This window comes from Barbus barbus (assembly GCF_936440315.1).
Source record: "Barbus barbus genome assembly, chromosome: 15".
In the NCBI taxonomy this organism is placed as follows: Eukaryota; Metazoa; Chordata; class Actinopteri; order Cypriniformes; family Cyprinidae; genus Barbus; species Barbus barbus.
Genome location: NC_136743.1, coordinates 9,812,511 through 9,834,094, shown reverse-complemented (window position 1 = coordinate 9,834,094; position 21,584 = coordinate 9,812,511). Strand labels below are relative to the sequence as shown.

The window sequence follows — 21,584 nt, the reverse complement described above, 5'->3', positions numbered from 1 at the left end:
TATATATTTTATTTATAATAAAATGTCGACCAAGCTTTGGGGTGTTGATCGACTCCATCTACGTTTTGATTATCATTCTGAATCCAATTCATAGTCTTTTTTCAGATTTTTGTCAAAAATGTTGTTTATTTATTTAATTTTTTATTTATGAAACTTACCCACATTCAAGTGTTTAAAAAAATAATGCATGAAGCTAGAATAAAATGTTTTTGTTTACAAGCAAGATTACCCTTTGACATTTTGTATGTTCAGATATTCATATGGCAAAATATATACAAATTAATACCTAAATAGGGATATAGTAGTATACTTAAAGTACGATGTAAAGTTCACTTAAAGAAAACTTACGAGTATACTTGCAGTATAATACTACTAAACTAGTAGTTTACTGAAACTATACTTCAAAGTGTACTAAAAATGTTACTACAAGTATTTAATTAGTAAACTATCAGTATACCTATAAGTTCACTTCTAGTATAGTTGTAGTGCGAGCTAAAAACTTTGATGTAAACCAGAAAGTGGGCCAATTTAGTCCCAAGGAGTATTGAAATAGTACACTTGCGAGTATAATACTAGTACACTGATATTTGTATACTTACTACATTAAGTATACATAAAAAATATACTTGAACTTTACTTAAGTATACTTAATAAAATAAACTTGAAGTATACTACTTTTTGGTAAGGGGTGGTAGTTGCATTGCTGTCTATACAGGGTCAGAAAGCTCACTTAATTTGCGTTCTAAAGATGAACGGTCTTACGGGTTTAGAATGATATGAGAGTGAGTAATTAATTACAGAATAGTCATTTCTGGGCGAACTGCCCTTTAAGGTCAGACAGAAATAATAAGGGCATTAATGCTACCCTTACGTGCTAACGGAATTTCCTATTTCCCATTTATGAAGTCATGATTACGAGCTTGTCATATTCAAGTGCTTTAATGTTGGAAATAATAAAATGTAGCATCCCATTGGTTGACAATCATATAAACATTCACAGCGCTATATATGCACTTTGCTGACAATTCTGGAATTTCGGTCAAATACATGCTAATTTCACTGCTTATAAAACATACAATATGCTTAGAATGATCGTTCATATCTAGCCTATAAATACACTACTTTAGCGACAAGACAAAGGGATGTAGTTGTTGTGAGAACAGCATTGACAGCAGCATGTTTAAAGTTTATGACCCACCCAACTCGGAAGCTCGGGTATCAAAATTATTTCTGAATTTCCCAGTAGTAAATACGACTTGAGAGGCCGTTCATGTCAATTTCTGATTAGGAAACTCGTATTTATGATAATTCCGATAGCACGTGAAGGCAGCATAATTTCAGCCACTTCTTTGTAATGCTGGGGTTGTTCGGAATGCTACACAGAGACACAGTTCCCAGGAATATCACAACATTTGGCATATTTGTGTATATAACCAGATTGTGTACATAGTAATCATTAATTAATCATAAATAAATAGTGCTGTTGAGGGTTTCCCATCCTCCTACTTTTTATATAATTTCATTGATTATTAAATTGTACCCTTTTTTTTCAAAAATATCTTTTAAATACATTTTAACTCTGCCATCTCCATAGAATGGACATTTCAAAACAATGCCTTTTTTATTTAATTTTCTTTCATTTCTTTGAGTTCTGCAGTTCTCCGTTACTTCACTGTGGCCGGGTGGATTCATTTGCTGAACACCAAAAAGCCATTAATATGTGTAAATATGGGTGGAAAGCATTCTGGAATCCTCGATTCTGATTGGTCAGTTACAGAATTTAGCAGTCAAATGTTTTTCATAATGACACACCCTTTTAAATATTCAGAGTTTTCAGTGAGCGATTCTTTTTTTTTTTTACATTTCGTCCCCACAATCATGAATATTTGGTTACATCCTTGGATATCATAGTAGATGGGACTTTAAATATCCATAACTCTGTGTGTCCGGCTGTTTTGAGTTTAATAGTCCCAAGGCGGTGAAATGTTTATGCACATGTTTAATGAGCCCAGAGATGGGAAACTTTTACAAGGTCAGCGCTGAGAGAGAGACACAGCAGACAATACATTTATATTTCATTAATTCACAGTATAATTACAATCATTTCCACATGACTGCATGGCTTATCTGAGCATCAGTGTTCTTTTCTTTGACGTTAATGAGTATTCTCTCCCTTGCTCTGTCTGTCTGTCTTTCCTGTGTTCCTCTTAGATCCAGCGGGCTTTGTTAAGGAATAACCAGACTCAGCGTTTCTCTCAGAAACAGGCTCTTCGGTTACATCAGGGCCTGGTCACTAGTACAGCAGAACAGGTAAAGACCGCTTCCTGACCACCACCTCATATTCACATGCCTCATGGTCTACTGCTACTGCAAATCCGACTCACCTATTCTCACTTCTAGTATGTGATCAAGTTGGTTATGGTGATGATGAGGGTCTCTGGGTCAGAGTTTGGGTCATTTCTATTTTAGTTCTGTCGGTTCAGATTAATTCAGTTTAATTGGTGGCTAAATTGCATAAACATTATTTTTGTGAAAGCAGAATTGCATAATTATGCCATTTAAATTCTCAGTTAGCTCTTTAAAGTTCTAATGTGTTATTTCAGAGCAACTAGGAGATTTAAAATAATCTAAAAAGTATACTTGCCCTATCTGTGTTTGTTTGGACAAACAGGTTGTCCTCTACCAAATTGGCGGCATTGGTTGAAATTGAATTAATATACATTTAAAAGTTTGGCGTCAGTAAGATAAAATAAATCAATACGTTTATTTGGCAAGGACACATAAAATTAATCAAAACTGATTTATATTTCAATAAATTTTTCATTTTTTATTCATAAAATAATCCTGAAAGAATGTATCATGATTTTCTCAAAAATATTAAGCAGCACAACTGTTTTCAACATTGATAATAATAATAAATCTAAAATATATTGAAATAAAACCAATTGCAATATTATTTCACAATATTACTGTTTAAACTGTTTTTGATCAAATAAATGCCTTGTGAGCATCATTTTTTCTTTTTCAAAAACATGATAAAAATCTTACCCCTAAACTTTGAATGTAAGTGTACCTGAAGAGATTCATTCTGTCTATTAGCAGTCCCATTTTCTAAACTGCATTTACAGAGTCTTTATATTTACATTCTTCAGATGGTTAACCTGTGAATGGATTGCTTATAATGGTCTCTAACCAATAATCTAGTATAAGGCAAAGTTTTGACACACACGTGTTTAAATACTTGTGTTTGTGAGGAAGCATCTCTTTCACATGCTAATGTGAACTGTTACTGATCTTACTCTGTATTGTTGGATCAAACGCTCCTCTCTCTCTCTCTCTCTCTGTTGCTCTCGCTTTTTTTCCGTCTCTGTCTGTTCCTTTCTCTCTCTGTCTCTTCTTTCTGTCCTGCTGCTGTCCCAGGTGATGGAGCGTCTGTGTGTGCGCGTGCAGCAGCAGGTGTGTGTGTTGAGAGGAACAGGTGAAGGGGAAGAGCTACAGGCTGCCAGACAGGTCCTCAAGGAGGCCAGGAACTCTCGAGCTGTGAGTGTGTTTGTATATTTACCTGTCAAATGTCTGCACAACCACTCTTCTTTATTTTTTTATTATGAATATTTTCCACACAGCAGTACAGTCATCACACCTATGAAAGATGAACACAAATATATATATATAGTTTTTTTTTTCGAAAGAAATTAATACTTTTATTAAGAAAGTATGCATTAAATTGATCAAAAATGACAAGAAAGACATTCATAATGTTACAAAGGAGTTTTTAAAAATGCTGCTCTTTTGAACTTTCAATTTATCAAAAATTCTAGAAAAAATGTAGCACAGTTGCCACAAAAATATTGGGTAGCAATATTTTTGATACTGTTTTCGATATTGATAATGATAGGAAATGTTTCTTGAGCACCAAATCAGCATATTAGAATGATTTCTGAAGGATTGTTTGATACTGAAGACTTGAGTAATGGCTGCTAAAAATTCAGCTTTTTCAAAACCTTTTTTAAATCGAAAACTGATTATAAAGTGTAATAATATTCCACATGTATTCAGGTAATACTTTACAATAAGGTTCAATAACTAACAATGAGCATTTTTTCCCCAAGATTTATTAATGCTAAATGTTCATTTATAAATTATACTATTGTTCATTGATAATTCATGTTCTTTTATAATACATTCCCTAATGCTAATTTAACCTGAAATGTTCAAATGTATTAGCATAAGTAGAAAGTAACACTGTTAGTTTAATAAATGCAGTAGAAAGTATTGCTCATTGCATTAACTAAAGTTAACAAATTCAACTACATTGTAAAGTGTTACTACAAAACTAACAATTTCTACTGCATATGCCTTTATGAGCGAACCTTAAAAGTTAAAAACAAATCACCTGCATGACTCTCATGCAACAGAATCCTCATAGCGGTCAGAGAGAGAGAGTGAGAGATCATGACTGGTGTGTGAATTATGTCTGCACTGTCCTCTAGCTGTACCCCTCGCTGTGTGAACTGGCCCACGTGCTGTCAGTGGACGGTCCGGTGAGACAGAGGCTGGACTCTCTGGCTGGAGAACTCGCCAAAGCAGCTGATAAAGAACTACAGGTGCTGTTTCTCTCCCTCTCATCCTTCAGCCTGATTTATGTCTGCTTTCTTGTTCTGATGGGTGATTGATGGTGGATTTGTGCAGGTCATTGTGGACTCCATGGTGTCTCTGTGCCGGGAGCTGTGTCCGCTTTCTTGTGCAGCAGCAGAGTGTCTCTCTCCTCCCCTCTCCTCCATCTCTGAACGCGTGTCCATCCCTCGTTCATCCATCCGCACCGCTCTGATGGAGAGAGCAGCTCAGGACATCAACAGAGCTCTGGAGTAAGAAAAGAGGGCGTTGAGTTGTTGATGTTTCTGAAATTAATACTTTGAGAATTATACCCAAGTCCTTTTTTTGAAGTTGGTTCAGTCGGCGGCAATGTTTATAATGCCCCCAGGCAGTAGCTTTCAAAACAGCTGTCTATTTGAATGGGCAATGACAGAAATCTCCTCAACAGTTTTGCACACTTTGTGTAATCTGTGGTGGAGCTTGCCTTTTTGGTATATTCATGTAAACTCAAGAGATTGGATAATGCCTGTTACTAAAATGTGTATAACACAAGGCCGATTTTACGGTAATATCACGGAATGCAATAGGTCGCTAAAAAAAAAAAAATACATGTATTTGTAAACATAAATTTTATGAACTAAATAAGATATACAATATGATGAAGCCTTGTTAGACTTTAGTTTATTTAACTTTATTTTATTTTGTTATTTTTCCTTTAAAGAACTCTTGAGCTGTTACATTAATGTTGATATTGGTTTAACATATGTTTTTTAATATACAATGCAGATGGCTACAAGGTATTATTCTGTCAGGTGTTATTTATGTGCTGGCATATTTTCAAGGTTATTATCATGGAAAAAAAGTACATCTCCATATTTGTATATAGTTAGTAGAATGTCTAAACAAGACTATAAAAACCATTGCCTATTTTTAAATTTATTTCATTTTATTCCAGCTTAGGCCTTCAAAGAACATTTTATTTAGATTCAAGGTTGTTATCATGGAAAAAGTACATCTACATATTTGTATATAGTTAGTAGAATGTTTAAACAAGACTATCAAAATGTTGCCTAATTTTTATTTGATTGAATTTTTTTCCAGCTTAGTCCTTCAAAGAACACTTGATTTAGATTCTTTCTTGGTATTGAATTGATTCACCATGCATGGTTGTATCATGGGTGTATCTAAATTTTTGTCCAAACAAATGATCTGTGCGATGCACCCGTCGATCAAAATCGTGAAGTCTTTATTGGAAAGACAAACCTATTTTTCTGTAGCAGCTCTATTCACAGCTGCAACTCCCAGCATGGTTTTAACATGCTCTAACAAGTTTTCTCTGTGTCTCCCATCTCTCTCAATTTTAGGGAGGTGAAGCTATCTGTGGTCTCGTATCTCACTAACTCCATAGTGGACCAGATCCTACAGGAGCTATATGCCACACACAAAACCCTGGTACTACAAACAGATTTATCTCTCCATTCGTCTGTTCATTCTGAGCACGTGCACAAGCATCGCTCTTCCTCACGCATCTGTTCGTCATCACAGCTCCGGCAGGTTTCACAGATGAGACGGCTGGAAGACGGGGGAACAGCCAGGCGCACACACAGACACGCCGACATACTGGATGTTGTGGAGGATGACTTTGGCATCAGCATAGTGAGTGTGTTATGTGAATCACTCACAACTGACTCATTTGTGTGTTTGGTGGTATTTACAGTATCTGTCATCTCTTGTAACTCAGCGGTCTTATCATCTGCTCAGTTCGCGATATCCTCACTCACTTCTGTCGTTCTGTACACAGGACACAATTGCCATTAAGAAACGCAGCTCCAGGACCAGACGCATTCGTCCCGTGTCCAACAGACTCAGTGAGTCACACACACACGCTATGTAGGATGAAACCAGGACTATCATTCATTTTTTAGTTGAACACTCATTCAGTGCTTTCAAGTCATGTATACTTACACTGTGTATACATTTTTTAGTTTAAACCCATGCATTCTTCATATCATATTTTTAGCTCAATTTCATTAATAAAACGTATTTAACATTTATTAGGTCTGTCATTTTAACATGTTAATTTAGTGTTTTTAATTTTTTATGAATTATGGAAAAAAATACATACACTTAATTGTGCTCAATGACAGTTAAACAATTAATTAAATAGTTTACTCAAATGTAAATTTAATAGACATTTACTCGACCTCAGGCAATCAAAGATGTTTGTTTCTTCATCAGAATTTTTTTTCAAGAAATTTGGCATTACATCACTTGCTCACCGACGAATTCTCCACAGTAAATGGGAGCCATCAGAATGAGTTCAAACAGCTGATAAAATCATTATATAATTAAGGCATTTCAACTTACAACTGTCACTTCTGGTCAAAATTTTAGTCCATAATCCATAATAACGCCTCCTCCAGTGAAAAAGTCCATCCCCTGTTGTCTTTTCACATTAAAATCTACCAACATATTTGTTTAGAACTATTTTGAACTGCTTTTGCTTGTAAATGGTGCTTGATCTGTGCATATTTCTCACCTGATTCAGATGAGACCAGTTTTTCACTGGAGAAAGTAATATTATGGATAGAGGACTCATATTTTAGCCAGAAACAATGTTTTGAAGTTAAAAACACCTTAATGATGAATTTGTTTATTACAAACACGCAGTTTATAGATTAGTTATATTACTTGTGGATTACTGTGATGTTTTTATCAGATGTTTGGACTCTCATTCTGACGGCACCCATTCACTACAGAGGATCCGTTGGTGAGCAAGTGATGCAATTCAATTTTTTTCCATCCATTCTGATGAAAAAACAAACTCATCTACATTTTGGACGGCCTGAGGATGTATAAATTGTCTACTGATTTTCTTTTTTTGTCTGAACTATTCCTTTACAAGTAGCACAGATAAATAAATCAAACAATATATTGATTTTACAGTGCTTTTATCTGCCACAATAATGTATTTTGCTGATAATTTCTCAAGAGATATAGTGTATATGATTATTTGTGATTGATTCAATTAATTCAACAGCATAACATAATTTAGATGCGATTCACTCTCCGTCAGGTCTAGGTGATGACCCCAACTCTTCACCTTTAGTGTCCACTCCTCAGACATCTGCTCCCCTTTCACGCTCCGCATCATGGGAAGGTCTGTCCACCCTGCCCACACAGGGTTCACCTCTGCGTCATGTGACCCACGTCAGACCACGTCCACCACGAAGACACAGGACTGCACACGCTCCCTTTGAGACAGTAAGAACCAGTATCATTACCAGTATTGGCACACCAATACAATTTTTTTTAGATATCTTTATATAGCATTTTTTTGTGTTAAAATAAGGTAAATAAAAAAGTTAACACAAGTCACAAAATGACTTAGAATACACTTCGGCTGTTTCAGGCTTTGCTTCATATTGTGTTATTGCCCTCAATTCTTATATTACTCACATATCCATCATATATTTATGTTAATATTGTCTTCAATTCAGTTTGATAGATACACTTGGCAATGAGTCTTATACTGGGGCCTTGGTGTATTGTGGAAAAACACAATCCCATCAAACTGAATTCTCTTATTTTACCTGTAATTGCTGCAGAAATAGTCGTGTTTAGATTTTGCGACTCCCTTATCATGTTGTCGTTGAATCGCTTGTATCCCCAACAGTCTACTTTTAGCTATTATTATTTATGTGACTAATGAACGAAGCAGTTTGGATTCATAATGAGAGAAAAAAAAACACTCACAAACTTTTAATCATGTTTTCTTTTTTAAAAAGTAGCCAAATCTATTTCTCTTCATCCTCCTCATAGAATCGAATCAGTAATATATTCCATGCAGCACTATTTTATGATTATATCTAAGTATACAATACCATATATTGGAATTTTATTACAAAATATTCCAATCCATGCAGTATATTCAAAAACATATATACAGTGGTGCAAATAAGTATTTGATACACTGCCGATTTTTCAAGTTTCCTACTTACTGTTACGGGGCTGGCGAAACGTGAGACGTGCGGATCCATATGCAAAGCTTTATTAAAAAACATGGTCAGAAAACAGGCAGGGTCAGAGATCGGCAAACAGGTATGGTGGAGGCAAGACAGAGCAATCCGTGGAGCAAGCGTGGGTCAACGATCAGCGAACAATATCCAAAGGGGCAAGGCAGAGAGATAATCCAGAGACGAGAGCAATAATCCAAACAGGGAGCGAACAGAGTCCAAACGGCAGAGGCAAAGGGTAAATCCAGGAAACAAGAGCAGGGTCAAACACGGCAGGAAAACAAGGCAAGACTAAGACTATAAGAATGGCTCTGTAAAGTTGCTATCGCTATGTGAGTGATATTCGCTAACAATACTCGGCCCTGAGCAAGAGCAAGTCCCAGGCTTATATGGTGTGTGGTGGTGATTGAAATCATAATCAGGTGTGTGTGATGTGTGAATGGTGACAGCTGTGATCTGTGCAATGGATTGTGGGAACTGTAGTCCAGAGTGCTGTGTAGTGTAAGAGTCAATGTGGTGAGTGAGTGACATCTGGTGGCGAGTTAACGGAAGAGCATGGCCAGGATTCGTGACATAGCCCCCCCCCAAGGAGCGGCTTCCAGACGCTCCTAAACAATCCAGGAGGGCGGTGGCGCGGAGGCGGAGCAGGGGGAGGGACGGAGGGCCAGGTCCTTGAGGAAGAACCGGCAGAGCAGGAAACCAGGGCGGAGCCAGAGGCCAGGTCAGGACCGACAGAGCAGAGGCCCACCAGGGCGGAGCAGACGGCACGGGAGCCCACCAGGGCGAAGTAGACGGGACCGGAGCCCACCATGGCGGAGCAGACGGGACCGGAGCCCACCAGGGCGGAGCAGAAGACCACCAGACTCGAGCAGAAGACCACCACGGCGGGGCAGATAACCACCAGACCAGAGCAGAGGACCACCACGGCGGAGCAGATGACCACCAGACCCGGGCAGAAGACCCCCATGGCGGAGCAGACGACCACCAGACCCGAGCAGAAGACCACCACAGGGAGGCAGACAGGGCAGGAACCCATGACAGAGACTGGGATCTGGGGAGAACAAGGACAGACAACACAGAGAGAGCAGAGACAGACAACACTGGGAGAGTCTTCGTTGCAGGGCAGGACGGGACCAGAGCCCACCTGGGCGGAGCAGGAGACCCCCAGAGCCAGACAACTGACCACCACGGCGGAGTAGACGGAGCCGGAGCCCACCAGTGTGGCGTAGACAGGGCAGAGTATCTCCACAGCAGAGCGGACTGGTCAGGAAGCCATGACAGGATCAGGGATCTGGGGAGAACAGAGACAGACACCACAGAGAGAGTCCCCATGGTCACAGGAGCCGTGACGGAGCAGGTCGAGAGTTCGCAGACGGCCTCTTTAGCCGTGATAGGACAGGGCGAGAGCTCACAGACGGCCTCTTTAGCCGTGACAGGACAGGGCGAGGGTTCACAGACGGCCTCTTTAGCCGTGACAGGACAGAGCGCGAGCTCACAGACGGCCTCTTTGGCCGTGACAGGACAGACAGTGAGTTCAGGGACGGCCTCCATGGCCGTGACAGGGTAGACAGTGAGTTCAGGGACGGCCTCCATGGCCGTGACAGGGTAGACAGTGAGTTCAGGAACGGCCTCCATGGCCGTGACAGGGCAGACAGTGAGTTCAGGAACGGCCTCCATGGCCGTGACAGGGCAGACAGTGAGTTCAGGAACGGTCTCCATGGCCGTGACAGGGCAGACCATGAGGTCAGGAACGGCCTCCGTGGCCGTGACAGGGTAGACAGTGACGTCAGGAATGGCCTCCATGGCCGTGACAGGGCAGACCATGAGGTCAGGAACGGCCTCCGTGGCCGTGACCGGGCAAACAGTGAGTACAGGAGTGGGCGCCACCACCTCGGGAGGTTCTGCAGCGGAAGCTGCCACCTCTGGTGGTTCTGCAGTGGACGCCGCCTCCTCTGGAAGTTCTGGGGCAGACTCGTGGATTGAAGAGGCCTCAGGAGCAGACTCGTGGACAGGAGAGGCCTCAGGAGCACAGTGTGCAGCCCACACACTCAAAATGGCAACCGCCATAACGGGAAGTACTGAGGTCAGGGGAACAGTCTCTGTAACAGACAGAGTTGAGGCCCTGGGAATGCCAGCTACTCGCACTGACATCAGTGGTGGGTCCATCACACTGGATATCAGACAGGGAACTTGAAGGACTGACCTTAAATCCTTGGGTGTGACAGACTCTGGCTGGAGCACTGTGATGTGGTGTGACTCTGGCTTGACAGCGGAGACGTGAGCGGACTCTGGCTTGACAGCGACGACGTGAGCGGACTCTGGCTTGACAGCGACGACGTGAGCGGACTCTGGCTTGACAGCGACGACGTGAGCGGACTCTGGCTTGACAGCGACGACGTGAGCGGACTCTGGCTTGACAGCGACGACGTGAGCGGACTCTGGCTTGACAGCGACGACGTGAGCGGACTCTGGCTTGACAGCGACGACGTGAGCGGACTCTGGCTTGACAGCGACGACGTGAAGGGGTGCTGTTGCTGCCGCCATTTTGTGAGTGAGTGAGGTGTTGCATTCCTCCGCGACACCCACAGTAAAAGAGGAGCCCACACACAGTAAAGCATAGTCCATAAATTGACTGAGAGATGAACGGGGACCCTCGCGGATTAACCTTGACCGGAGCGGCTGATTAATGCCCTCACTAAAAAAGTCAATAAGTGCGTAGTCCGGCAGATCAGAAAAATAGGCGAGGTCTAAGTACTCCTGAATATAATCCTCGAGTGGTCGCGAGCCCTGCTCGAGGGTTAATAACAGTCGTGCACAGTCCATACCTGGCCAATGTCCTCTTGAAAAGCCGCTGGATCCTTGTGTGGCCGAGTATTCTGTTACGGGGCTGGCGAAACGTGAGACGTGCGGATCCATATGCAAAGCTTTATTAAAAAACATGGTCAGAAAACAGGCAGGGTCAGAGATCGGCAAACAGGTATGGTGGAGGCAAGACAGAGCAATCCGTGGAGCAAGCGTGGGTCAACGATCAGCGAACAATATCCAAAGGGGCAAGGCAGAGAGATAATCCAGAGACGAGAGCAATAATCCAAACAGGGAGCGAACAGAGTCCAAACGGCAGAGGCAAAGGGTAAATCCAGGAAACAAGAGCAGGGTCAAACACGGCAGGAAAACAAGGCAAGACTAAGACTATAAGAATGGCTCTGTAAAGTTGCTATCGCTATGTGAGTGATATTCGCTAACAATACTCGGCCCTGAGCAAGAGCAAGTCCCAGGCTTATATGGTGTGTGGTGGTGATTGAAATCATAATCAGGTGTGTGTGATGTGTGAATGGTGACAGCTGTGATCTGTGCAATGGATTGTGGGAACTGTAGTCCAGAGTGCTGTGTAGTGTAAGAGTCAATGTGGTGAGTGAGTGACATCTGGTGGCGAGTTAACGGAAGAGCATGGCCAGGATTCGTGACACTTACAAAGAATGGAGAGATCTGTAATTTTCATCGTAGGTACACCTCAACTGTGAGAGACAGAATATAATAAAAAAAAATCCAGAAAAAATCACATTGTATGATTTTTGAATAATTAATTTCCATTTTATTGCATGAAATAAGTATTTGATACAATAGAAAAATAGAACTTAATATTTGGTACAGAAACCTTTGTTTACAATTACAGAGGTCAGACGTTTCCTGTAGTTCTTGACCAGGTTTGCACACACTGCAGCAGGGATTTTGGCCCACTCTTCCATACAGGTCTTCTCCAGATCTTTCAGGTTTTGGGGCTGTCGCTGGGCAACACGGAGTTTCAGCTCCCTCCATAGATTTTCTATTGGGTTCAGGTCTGGCTAGGCCACTCCAGGACCTTGAAATGCTTCTTACGGAGCCACTCTTTAGTTGCCCTTTCTGTGTGTTTGGGGTCATTGTCCTGCTGGAAGACCCAGCCACGACCTATCTTCAATGCTCTTACTGAGGGAAGGAGGTCGTCCTGTCCCCTTTGCAGAAAAGCACCCCCAAAGCATGATGTTTCCACCCCCATGTTTCACAGTTGGGATGGTGTTCTTGGGATTGTACTCATCCTTCTTCCTCCAAACACGACGAGTGGAGTTTATACCAAAAAGTTCTATTTTGGTCTCATCTGACCACATGACCGTCTCCCATGCCTCCTCTGGATCATTCAGATGGTCTTTGGCAAACTTCAGACGGGCCTGGACATGTGCTGGCTTGAGCAGGGGTACCTTGCGCGCGCTGCAGGATTTTAATCCATGACGGTGTAGTGTATTACTAATGGTAACCGTTGAGACTGTGGTCCCAGCTCTCTTCAGGTCATTGACCAGGTCCTTCCGTGTAGTTCTAGGCTAATCCCTCACCTTTCTCAGAATCATTGATACTCCATGAGGCGAGATCTTGCATGGAGCCCCAGTCCGAGGGAGATTGACAGTCATCTTGAATTTCTTCCATTTTCTAATAATTGCGCCAACAGTTGTTGCTTTCTCACCAAGCTGTTTGCCTATTGTCCTGTAGCCCATCCCAGCCTTGTGCAGGTCTACAATTTTGTCCCTAGTGTCCTTAGACAGCTCTTTGGTCTTGCCCATAGTGGAGAGGTTGGAGTCTGATTGATTGAATGTGTGAACAGGTGTCTTTTATACAGGTAACAAGTTCAAATAGGTGCAATTAATACAGGTAATGAGTGGAGGATAGGAGGGCTTCTTAAAGACAAACTAACAGGTATGTGAGAGCCAGAATTCTTGCTGGTTGGTAGGTGATAAAATTCTTATTTCATGCAATAAAATGGTAATTAATTATTCAAAAATCATACAATGTGATTTTCTGGATATTTTTTTTATATTCTGTCTCTCACAGTTGAGGTGTACCTACGATGAAATTACAGATCTCTCCATTCTTTGTAAGTGGGAAAACTTGAAAAATCGGCAGTGTATCAAATACTTATTTGCCCCACTGTAAGCTGATTGAGACCAATTATGAATTATGAAGTGTTTTCCCAGTGACTTCTATGATTGGCTTCAGGATTTATGCTAGTGTGATATTTCTTTAGGAAATCAGCAATTAAACAGGATTTGTTGTAAATTAAGTCAAAATTGCGCTGATTTATGTATCCTACAGGGGGTATACTTCAAAAATACACAATATGAAATAAAAAGCGATTAATCGAAGGCCATTCAAGCCGTTAACAAGAGAAGGAGGGGGTTTTAATCACGTTCTCTTGTTAACGTGATAATTCTCAGAAATCTGTCGGAACGCAGGCCCAGATGTTTTCTGCAGGGTCTCCAGAATTAAAGCATCAAATATTAAAGGCTCTCTCCTTTCAGTCACTTCCGATCAGCCGAAGTGCCTGCAAGCCGTGTCTTTGTAATGTCTGTTGATCAAATTAATGCATTGACATAATACAGAAGAACAAATCCCAGATGGTGAGATACAGTACCGTGACAGCATCATCCACTAACACAAATTTAGAGAGATGATCAACTCCAGTCCATCCTCAAAAGCACACATGATCATCATCATTATTTCTCTTGTCGTCCTGTAGCACTGCTCGGAGAATGGTGGAGTATCCTTATTGGATGATGGACTGCCTGACTTCTACACCAAGAGAGTTTTACCAGACAGGTGCTTCAGTACTGAACACTTCTGTGTAGTAATGAAGTCTAACAATGAAGGTGTCACATTTGCTCACTTTTTAAAGGTTGAAGGCATATGGGCATGCAAAAAATGTGGACGTTATCTTATCTCTGACACCCTGACTTTCTGTCCTGCAGTCAGCTGTCATCCCACCATCACGCTCAGGCTATGAGGAGGAAGAAAAGACGCAGTGTGCTGTCAATCTTTTCCGGATTCAGGAAGAACCGCAACTCTACCATATCATATCAGGAGTCAGACACTACAGGAAGGGGCGGGGCCTGTGGGGAGGAATGTCGCACTAAGTGAGTCACTCATATTTTAATTGTAATAATTTATAGTACACAATTTATAGTACACTACCCATTTTTATTTTATTACATTTTAAAATAACTAAATTATTCTGAAATTCTGATTTAATGCGACCGAATAATTTTTTGTATTATTATCAATGTTAAAAACGGTTGTGCTGCTTAATATTTTTCTTAAAAACCAATGCTGCTTAATATTTTTGTAAAAAAAGTTTTTTTTCAGGATTCTTTGATGAATAGAAATTTCAAAAGAACAGCATTTATGTGAATTGGAAAGCTTTTGTAATATTATAAATATCTTTACTGTCACTTTTGATCAGTTTAATGTATCTTTGCTGAATAAAAGTGTATTACATCAATAAATCAGACAACATAAATCAATCTCTTAATCTTATTTTCCTTTTATCTGTTGCTCTCAGTATTGCCACTGAGAATGTGTACTCGTTGATTCAACACCCAAAGGATCGTGGGAGGTTAGATGTAGTCACTGAGGGCACCAATGGGAGGCTGGTAGGGCCGGGTGTTCAGAGGACCCCTCAGCTGTCAGGACGGCCCGTTCATGGTATACCCCTGCCAGGAATGATGGGACTCAGCCCCTCCTGCTTTTCACAGAGACAGGTAAAGTTCATCACATTGCACAATTCCAGTTCAGTTCTTGAAATTCAGTTGAATTTGAATTATGATTGCAAATAAGTTCCAGAACTGTAATTCAAATTTGAATTCCAAATAAATTCCTTCGGCCATTTCCTGAAATATTAGATTATATTCATAATCAATACTTGAAATGCCACCTGTAGAAATCCAAATGTAATTTATACACAGCATATACTATTATATAAAATATATATATATATAATTTTATTTCATTTAATTGACTTTGCTTTTAAGAATCCTATAAATTACCCCAATTTTGATGCAAGTATTTTAATAATGTTATCTAAAATCACTGTGGGACATATTGTGGTTCTATATGGAAAAATGAAAATCTGTTTTCATGGCTGTGGTTGATTTAACAATGTTAAATTATTTTAAAAATGTCTAATTTTAGGGGGAGGGTTATACCAGGTTAAAGGCACGAGTAGTAAAAATGATGTATTATTTCTGACTAGTCAAGAAACTTTTGTGTGACTGTTGAATTCCTTTCAATTTCAATCCAGTGAATTCATCTGCTTGTCGTTCTAATTCCAATTCAACATTCTGTGTTGAGATTCCACACCAGTTCAGGTTCTACATCGTGAGTTGAAGCCAATTCTTAATTTGAATTTAGGCCAACTCTGGTACACAAACTATGTAATATTTATTTATTCATTCCCAAAATGGTGCAGGTAATGTTGAGAACAAACATGGGAAGGAATTGTAATATAATGTTAGCATCACTAGTTTTTGATCAATACGAAAACAAATGAAATGTAAATTTAATGAGCATTATGACATGTTTTCCACAGTCTCTCCCACTCTGTCTCTCTGTTCCCAGCATTCGCCTGATTACAGTGAGGTGTTCGGCTCATCAGAAGAGATTGGGTACGGAGAGCATGAGATGGATCGGCATTCCGATATCGTTGCTAAAGGGTACACGCCATCTATAGACAGACAGTCAGAATCAGGAAGACAGGCATCACAGTCAGACAGCCAGAAAAAGGCAGACAATATAATAGACCCTCAGCTGCTGGAAACCAGAAAAAGACCCGAGCCGCCGCTTCAGAGTACCAAGCCAAGCTTAGCTAAGACACGACAACACCATCTTGAGGAGAGCTCTGGTAATGCATATTCTGTCATGAGTTGGATTCTGTGTTCATTTTAGTACATTTTTCATTCCTGTTAACTAGTTTTAATAAGATTTTACACAATATAACTTTCTAAATGGTTATTTGCTGTACCCAGATAAATCTACTGACGATTCTGGAGAACTGAGGGAGAAGGATGAGGAAAAAGAGGACAGGAGATATGGAGAAGACCAAAAACCAGAAGGACAGTTTCCACCCATCCCTGAAAAGGTATCTTTGTGTTTTTGACTTAAAATGTCTTTATTCTCGTAGCAAATATGTATCATTAAAACAGCTTTTGATTATATCATTCTTTTCAGCCATGCTATTATTCACCTCACACGTCCCCCATTGGCTCCTCACCACAAGATGTGGCCAATGAGAATCAGCCACCAGCTGCTCCGCCCGCCTCCGCTAAGCCTGTGTTTCATTCTGCTTCAGTAGATTCTGCTTTGCTTCAAGGTAATTCAGACAAAAGTTGTTATAATGTCTTAATGGTAGTTGCATTTATTGTTTCATAAAGCTTTCTGAAGCCTTTCTAAAGCAGTTTAATAATCATATATTCTTTTTAAGTGTATAATCTTAAATACTTGGTGAAAAAAATAAATGTGATAACATAAAGACAGTGTATTAGTAGTAGTAGTTGTAGTATTTTTATGTACAGTCATTTTAAATATTTTTACTTTAAGTTAACAGTGTATCTGAGATTAATAATAATAGCTTCTACATTGTACATTATATACCTATACCTATATATATATGTATCTGATAATATCACTTTATACCACTTTTTAGAAAATAATAGTAATATATTATCTGAAAAAATACTTATATAGCATTTCTGAGATCAACACTTCACACCATTCTTTGAAGGTAAATATATATGTGTGAAGAGTTCAGATGCAAAAGCCTCTAAGTGCCTTCTGAAATTTTCTTCTAAAATGAGCATTTTTCTCAGGCTCCTAAGTGTAGGTTCAGTAATTTCACTTTAAAGGCAATGAAAGGGTTCTTTTCACTGCCATTAAAGTGAAATAACTGAACATAAACATAGAAGCCTGAGAAAAAAAATGCTCATTTTAGAAGAAAATTTCAGATGGCACTTAGAGGCTTTTGCATCTGGGCTCTTCACACACATATATATTACATATACATATATATATATAAAATTTATGTGACCCTGGACCACAAAACTAGTCTTAAGACGCTGGGGTACATATTTGTAGCAATAGCCAAAAATACATTGTATGGGTCAAAATTATAGATTTTTCTTTTATGCAAAAAATCATTAGGACATTAAGGAAAGATCATGTTCCATGAAGATATTTTGTAAATTTCCTACTGGAAATACATCAAAACTTAATTTTTGATTAGTAATATGCATTGCTAAGAACTTCAATTGGACAACTTTAAAGGCGATTCTCTCAATATTTAGATTTTTTTTTTTGTCACCCTCAGATTCCAGATATTCAAATAATTGCCTCTCGGCCAAATATTGTCCATCAAAACAAAGCATCATCAATGGGAAGCTTTTTAGTCAGCTTTCAGATGATGTATATCATTTTTTGTACATATTTATTAATTTTGCAAGTGCACACTTATGTTTCACTTATGTGTATTGATTATAATATTAAGTGTATGGCTTGTAAATTAATAGTTTAAGGACTTTAAGTATAGCTCTAATAATACATTTTGTAAAGTGTATTTTGTATTTTTGAACATATTTATTAATATTGCAAATGCACACTTGTGTTGCAGTTACATGCATAGTAAAATATTAGGTGTAGGCCTATGTTTTGTAAATTAATATTTTAGTATTAACTATTTACTAATAGTACAAAATGTATATTATTTTAAAATGTATTTTGTAAAAAAAACAAACGTTCTGATTTCCCCCCCACACAATTTTTGTGACTTCCAACTTAAAAAACAAACAAACAAAACAAATGATAGAGAGTATATGATGTTTATTTTTGCTCAGGCGATGAAGTCAAAAGCAGCCCTGGAGGTCCCATGAAACCACATCGAAACAGGAAAGCAAACTCATGTGACACAGGTACAGACTTCGATTCGCTTTTGAGCATGTGAGGAGGGTCCGCATTCACCATCTACTGCTCTAGCATGCCTTCATCAACTCATCCTTACTTGTGTGATCCCATCCCTCCCTCTGTGTGCCCCCTGTATTTACCCACTAGGAATGGAGCAGGATGCCCGCTGTGATCTGGAGAGATCTTCAGATCGCAAACCCCCTGTGAAAAAACCCAGACTCCCTCCGAAACGAAATAAGTCCTTGGATTTCCCCGGTACTGTGCTGTTTTGTGTGTGTTTGTGCTTCTTGGAAGCGTCCAGCAGTTTTATTGGATAGTCTGACTGGAAAGCACTCCAGTAATTAGAGGAAATCTTTCCAGTGTTACATGTGAATATATCGTGAGTGTGCAAGCGTGCACCTGTTTGTGTGTCCACGGACAGATGGCTCTGAGTTGACCTTTAACAAAGCCAGATTAGTAAACGGGTAACGTAAGTAGGCCATCATTCACTTCTTTCTCTCTCTTTCTATTCCTCTGTTTATCTCTGCAGGTCATCAGAGTTCGGAGCCAAGCAACACTGAAGCATCATGACAACCATTTGAGCCAAAGCTCTGTGAAAACACAGGGTCATTGTGATGCTGAGAGGAGAGAGAGGGAGAGATATGATCAGCAGATGAATTTGCACCTTGATGAATTCATAAAAACTCTTGCTTTCGGCTCTCAGACAATTTCATAGTCATTTTGCACACACATATTAAGCATATTCTTGCTTACTCAAGTGAGTTGTTTTGCTTCCCCTCCTGCTTTTACGTAACCATCATCCTTAACCTTCTGCACTTAACTACGATTCCTTTATTTCACTCTCTCTCCGTCTCTCTCCCTCTGAGTCTTTTGACAATCTTTGACATAAAGGAACCTTTTGCTATTTATCTTTAAAAACCATAGAATGATATTTTGTAAAGTATATTATATAAACAGAACCAATATTTGCACTAATCATCGCTTGAATTCTCATTCGGTTTAGTGGATGTACCCCCCCCCCCCCCCCCCCCATGTCCGACATTACCCACGTGAAGTTTTGTAGTGTGTGACTAATTTATTCTTATCATTTTCTGTCTACTCGATCAATATCATTAGCAGTATTACTGTTGTCTTAATCAGGCATTGTTTATGCAACTGGATAAATGTTTAAGAGTTTGCTGGCCCTAAATGAGCTTTATTTTCTACTAAATGTGATTGAATGAATAAAAATGGAATATTACGTCTGCTGCTGTTCTTTTTTAAAATCAGAGAATAGGACAGAAAGTAACACAGTGGAACTGTTATATACCATGGTATTGAATGATTACTACTTATTTACATAATACTCAAAGATACTTCAAGAATATCATGATATTAACTGTCAAAAACGCCATTGGTAATAACAGAGGTGGGGGACTCGAGTCACATGACTTGACTCGAGTCGGACTCGAGCCGCAAATTTAAGGACTTGTGACTTGCTTGACTAAATAAAGAAAATGACTCGACTTGACTTGGACTTGAGATCCAGTGACTTGAGACTTGACTTGGACTTGACTTGACTGGACCTTCATGACTCGGCAGGACTTGACTTTATAACAACTCTTAATTATTATAATAAATCGCGACATAATTTGGTAAACAAAACGCGAGCCACTGAACCAACGGCAGAAGTGATCCGAGTCTGCGCAGTTCATGACACTGCGCGACCACAGGAACACAGCACGAGCACAGGAACACAGCACGCCAAATACAGGGAGCAAGAGAATCTCACGAGATGTTTGGATTAACACTTAAACACTATGCATTTGCAAAGCCAGGACATCACCGCTTCATATGTAAGCTTGTTTGTTAGTTGAAAACAGCAGTGGTCTTAAAATTCAGTTTAGGTCTGTCATTAAATTAAAGTGATTATAAATGATTAATCTCGTGTTTGCACTTAACGACGTCAAACTTTTGCCTTTCAAAACAATGCTTTAGTGTTGAGTATCCCTCTTTGTAAATCTATAAATGGAATTGTACCACGGAAACCACAGTGTTTTATCGATTAGTTTCTCTTGCACCCAAAATCCAAGACATGTCGTAACATCCAAGTCAAAATGGCCCTAGTATGAGTTTTTATATTTATAACATACGATATAGTAATATTTTATGCGCGGCTGCCCACAGCTAGAGTTACGTGCATCTCTAAGCAACACACTGAATACTGAATGAATCCAGGGATTTGAACGAATCGGTTCAGTGATTCAGTGGCCCAGTCCTGCTTGTTCATGAACGAATCAACTGTTTTGAATAAATCAGTTCAATGAACGCTTCTGTGATAAAGCAGTGATTTGCAGCCGTAGGAGTAGGTCTATCATTGACTTTCATATTTCTATATTCAATTATTATTTTTCCCCCCAACAGAACAAATAGAAAACAAAACAAACAATCAAAGAACAACATAAAAAGCTTAGGCAGACCTTAAATGTACAGCTGTCAATTTAATTCTTATTAAGATAAAAATAAAAGAAATCGATGAGTTACAGGGGAAGATACATAAACATTAACATCAGGCTTCTTGTTTTGAGCCAAGATGACAATAGTTTTCAAGAGCGATGTTAGGCATTCATGCAAAGTTAAAGAAATAGTCCAAATAGGGTGTCTATATCTGATGAAAATTTTGGGTCCATTTTGTTTCTGATGTAAGGGGTGATTTGTAGTCAGCATATTATTTTATATTGAATAGCATGTTTTGTTGCACACTGAAATTCTTTAGCGTGCTCCCAGACTGAATCCCAGTCTTCGCTGGAGATATTTAGAGCAAAATCATTTTCAAACATCTGTTAAATATTATCTGTGTCTCCTAGGATGGTCAAACACAATATAACATAAGATTACATTATCGATATACAAAGTAGAATTTTGCCTATTATCAATATGTTATATTTAAAACATTATTATTTAAAATGTATCTTTAAAAAAGTTAATTTCAGAGGAAAAAATAATAAGGTTGTGTGATTAAAAATATATTTGTTCCTTTTTGATACTGTGACTTGACTTGGCCTTTGTCAGGACTCGACTTGACTTGCTTGAGGTGAGCCACTGACTTGACTTGACTTGCTTGATTAGTTTGTACTGTGGCTTGAGACTTGCTTGAGACTTGATGGTAGGGACTTGAGACTTGCTTGAGACTTGAACATGTGTGACTTGCCCCCACCTCTGGGTAATAATACCACCAGATTTACA

General features: G+C 39.4%; 1 protein-coding gene across 1 annotated transcript in view; it reads left to right on the top strand.

Annotated features, from left to right (window-relative positions):
- Window positions 1-19,598, top strand: part of LOC306881950 (capping protein, Arp2/3 and myosin-I linker protein 3-like) — a 63,089-nt gene extending 43,491 nt beyond the window's left edge. Inside the window, exons 24-40 of the mRNA XM_079436341.1 lie at window positions 2,212-2,310; window positions 3,421-3,540; window positions 4,491-4,604; window positions 4,690-4,865; window positions 5,958-6,045; window positions 6,139-6,249; window positions 6,395-6,461; window positions 7,670-7,857; window positions 14,152-14,231; window positions 14,381-14,545; window positions 14,971-15,169; window positions 16,026-16,308; window positions 16,433-16,545; window positions 16,635-16,776; window positions 18,293-18,367; window positions 18,507-18,614; window positions 18,889-19,598. Coding sequence (XP_079292467.1) covers window positions 2,212-2,310; window positions 3,421-3,540; window positions 4,491-4,604; window positions 4,690-4,865; window positions 5,958-6,045; window positions 6,139-6,249; window positions 6,395-6,461; window positions 7,670-7,857; window positions 14,152-14,231; window positions 14,381-14,545; window positions 14,971-15,169; window positions 16,026-16,308; window positions 16,433-16,545; window positions 16,635-16,776; window positions 18,293-18,367; window positions 18,507-18,614; window positions 18,889-18,929 — 2,169 coding nt within the window. The 3' untranslated portion in view covers window positions 18,930-19,598. The remainder of the gene's footprint in view (window positions 1-2,211; window positions 2,311-3,420; window positions 3,541-4,490; window positions 4,605-4,689; window positions 4,866-5,957; window positions 6,046-6,138; window positions 6,250-6,394; window positions 6,462-7,669; window positions 7,858-14,151; window positions 14,232-14,380; window positions 14,546-14,970; window positions 15,170-16,025; window positions 16,309-16,432; window positions 16,546-16,634; window positions 16,777-18,292; window positions 18,368-18,506; window positions 18,615-18,888) is intronic.
- Window positions 19,599-21,584: the final 1,986 nt, after the last annotated feature.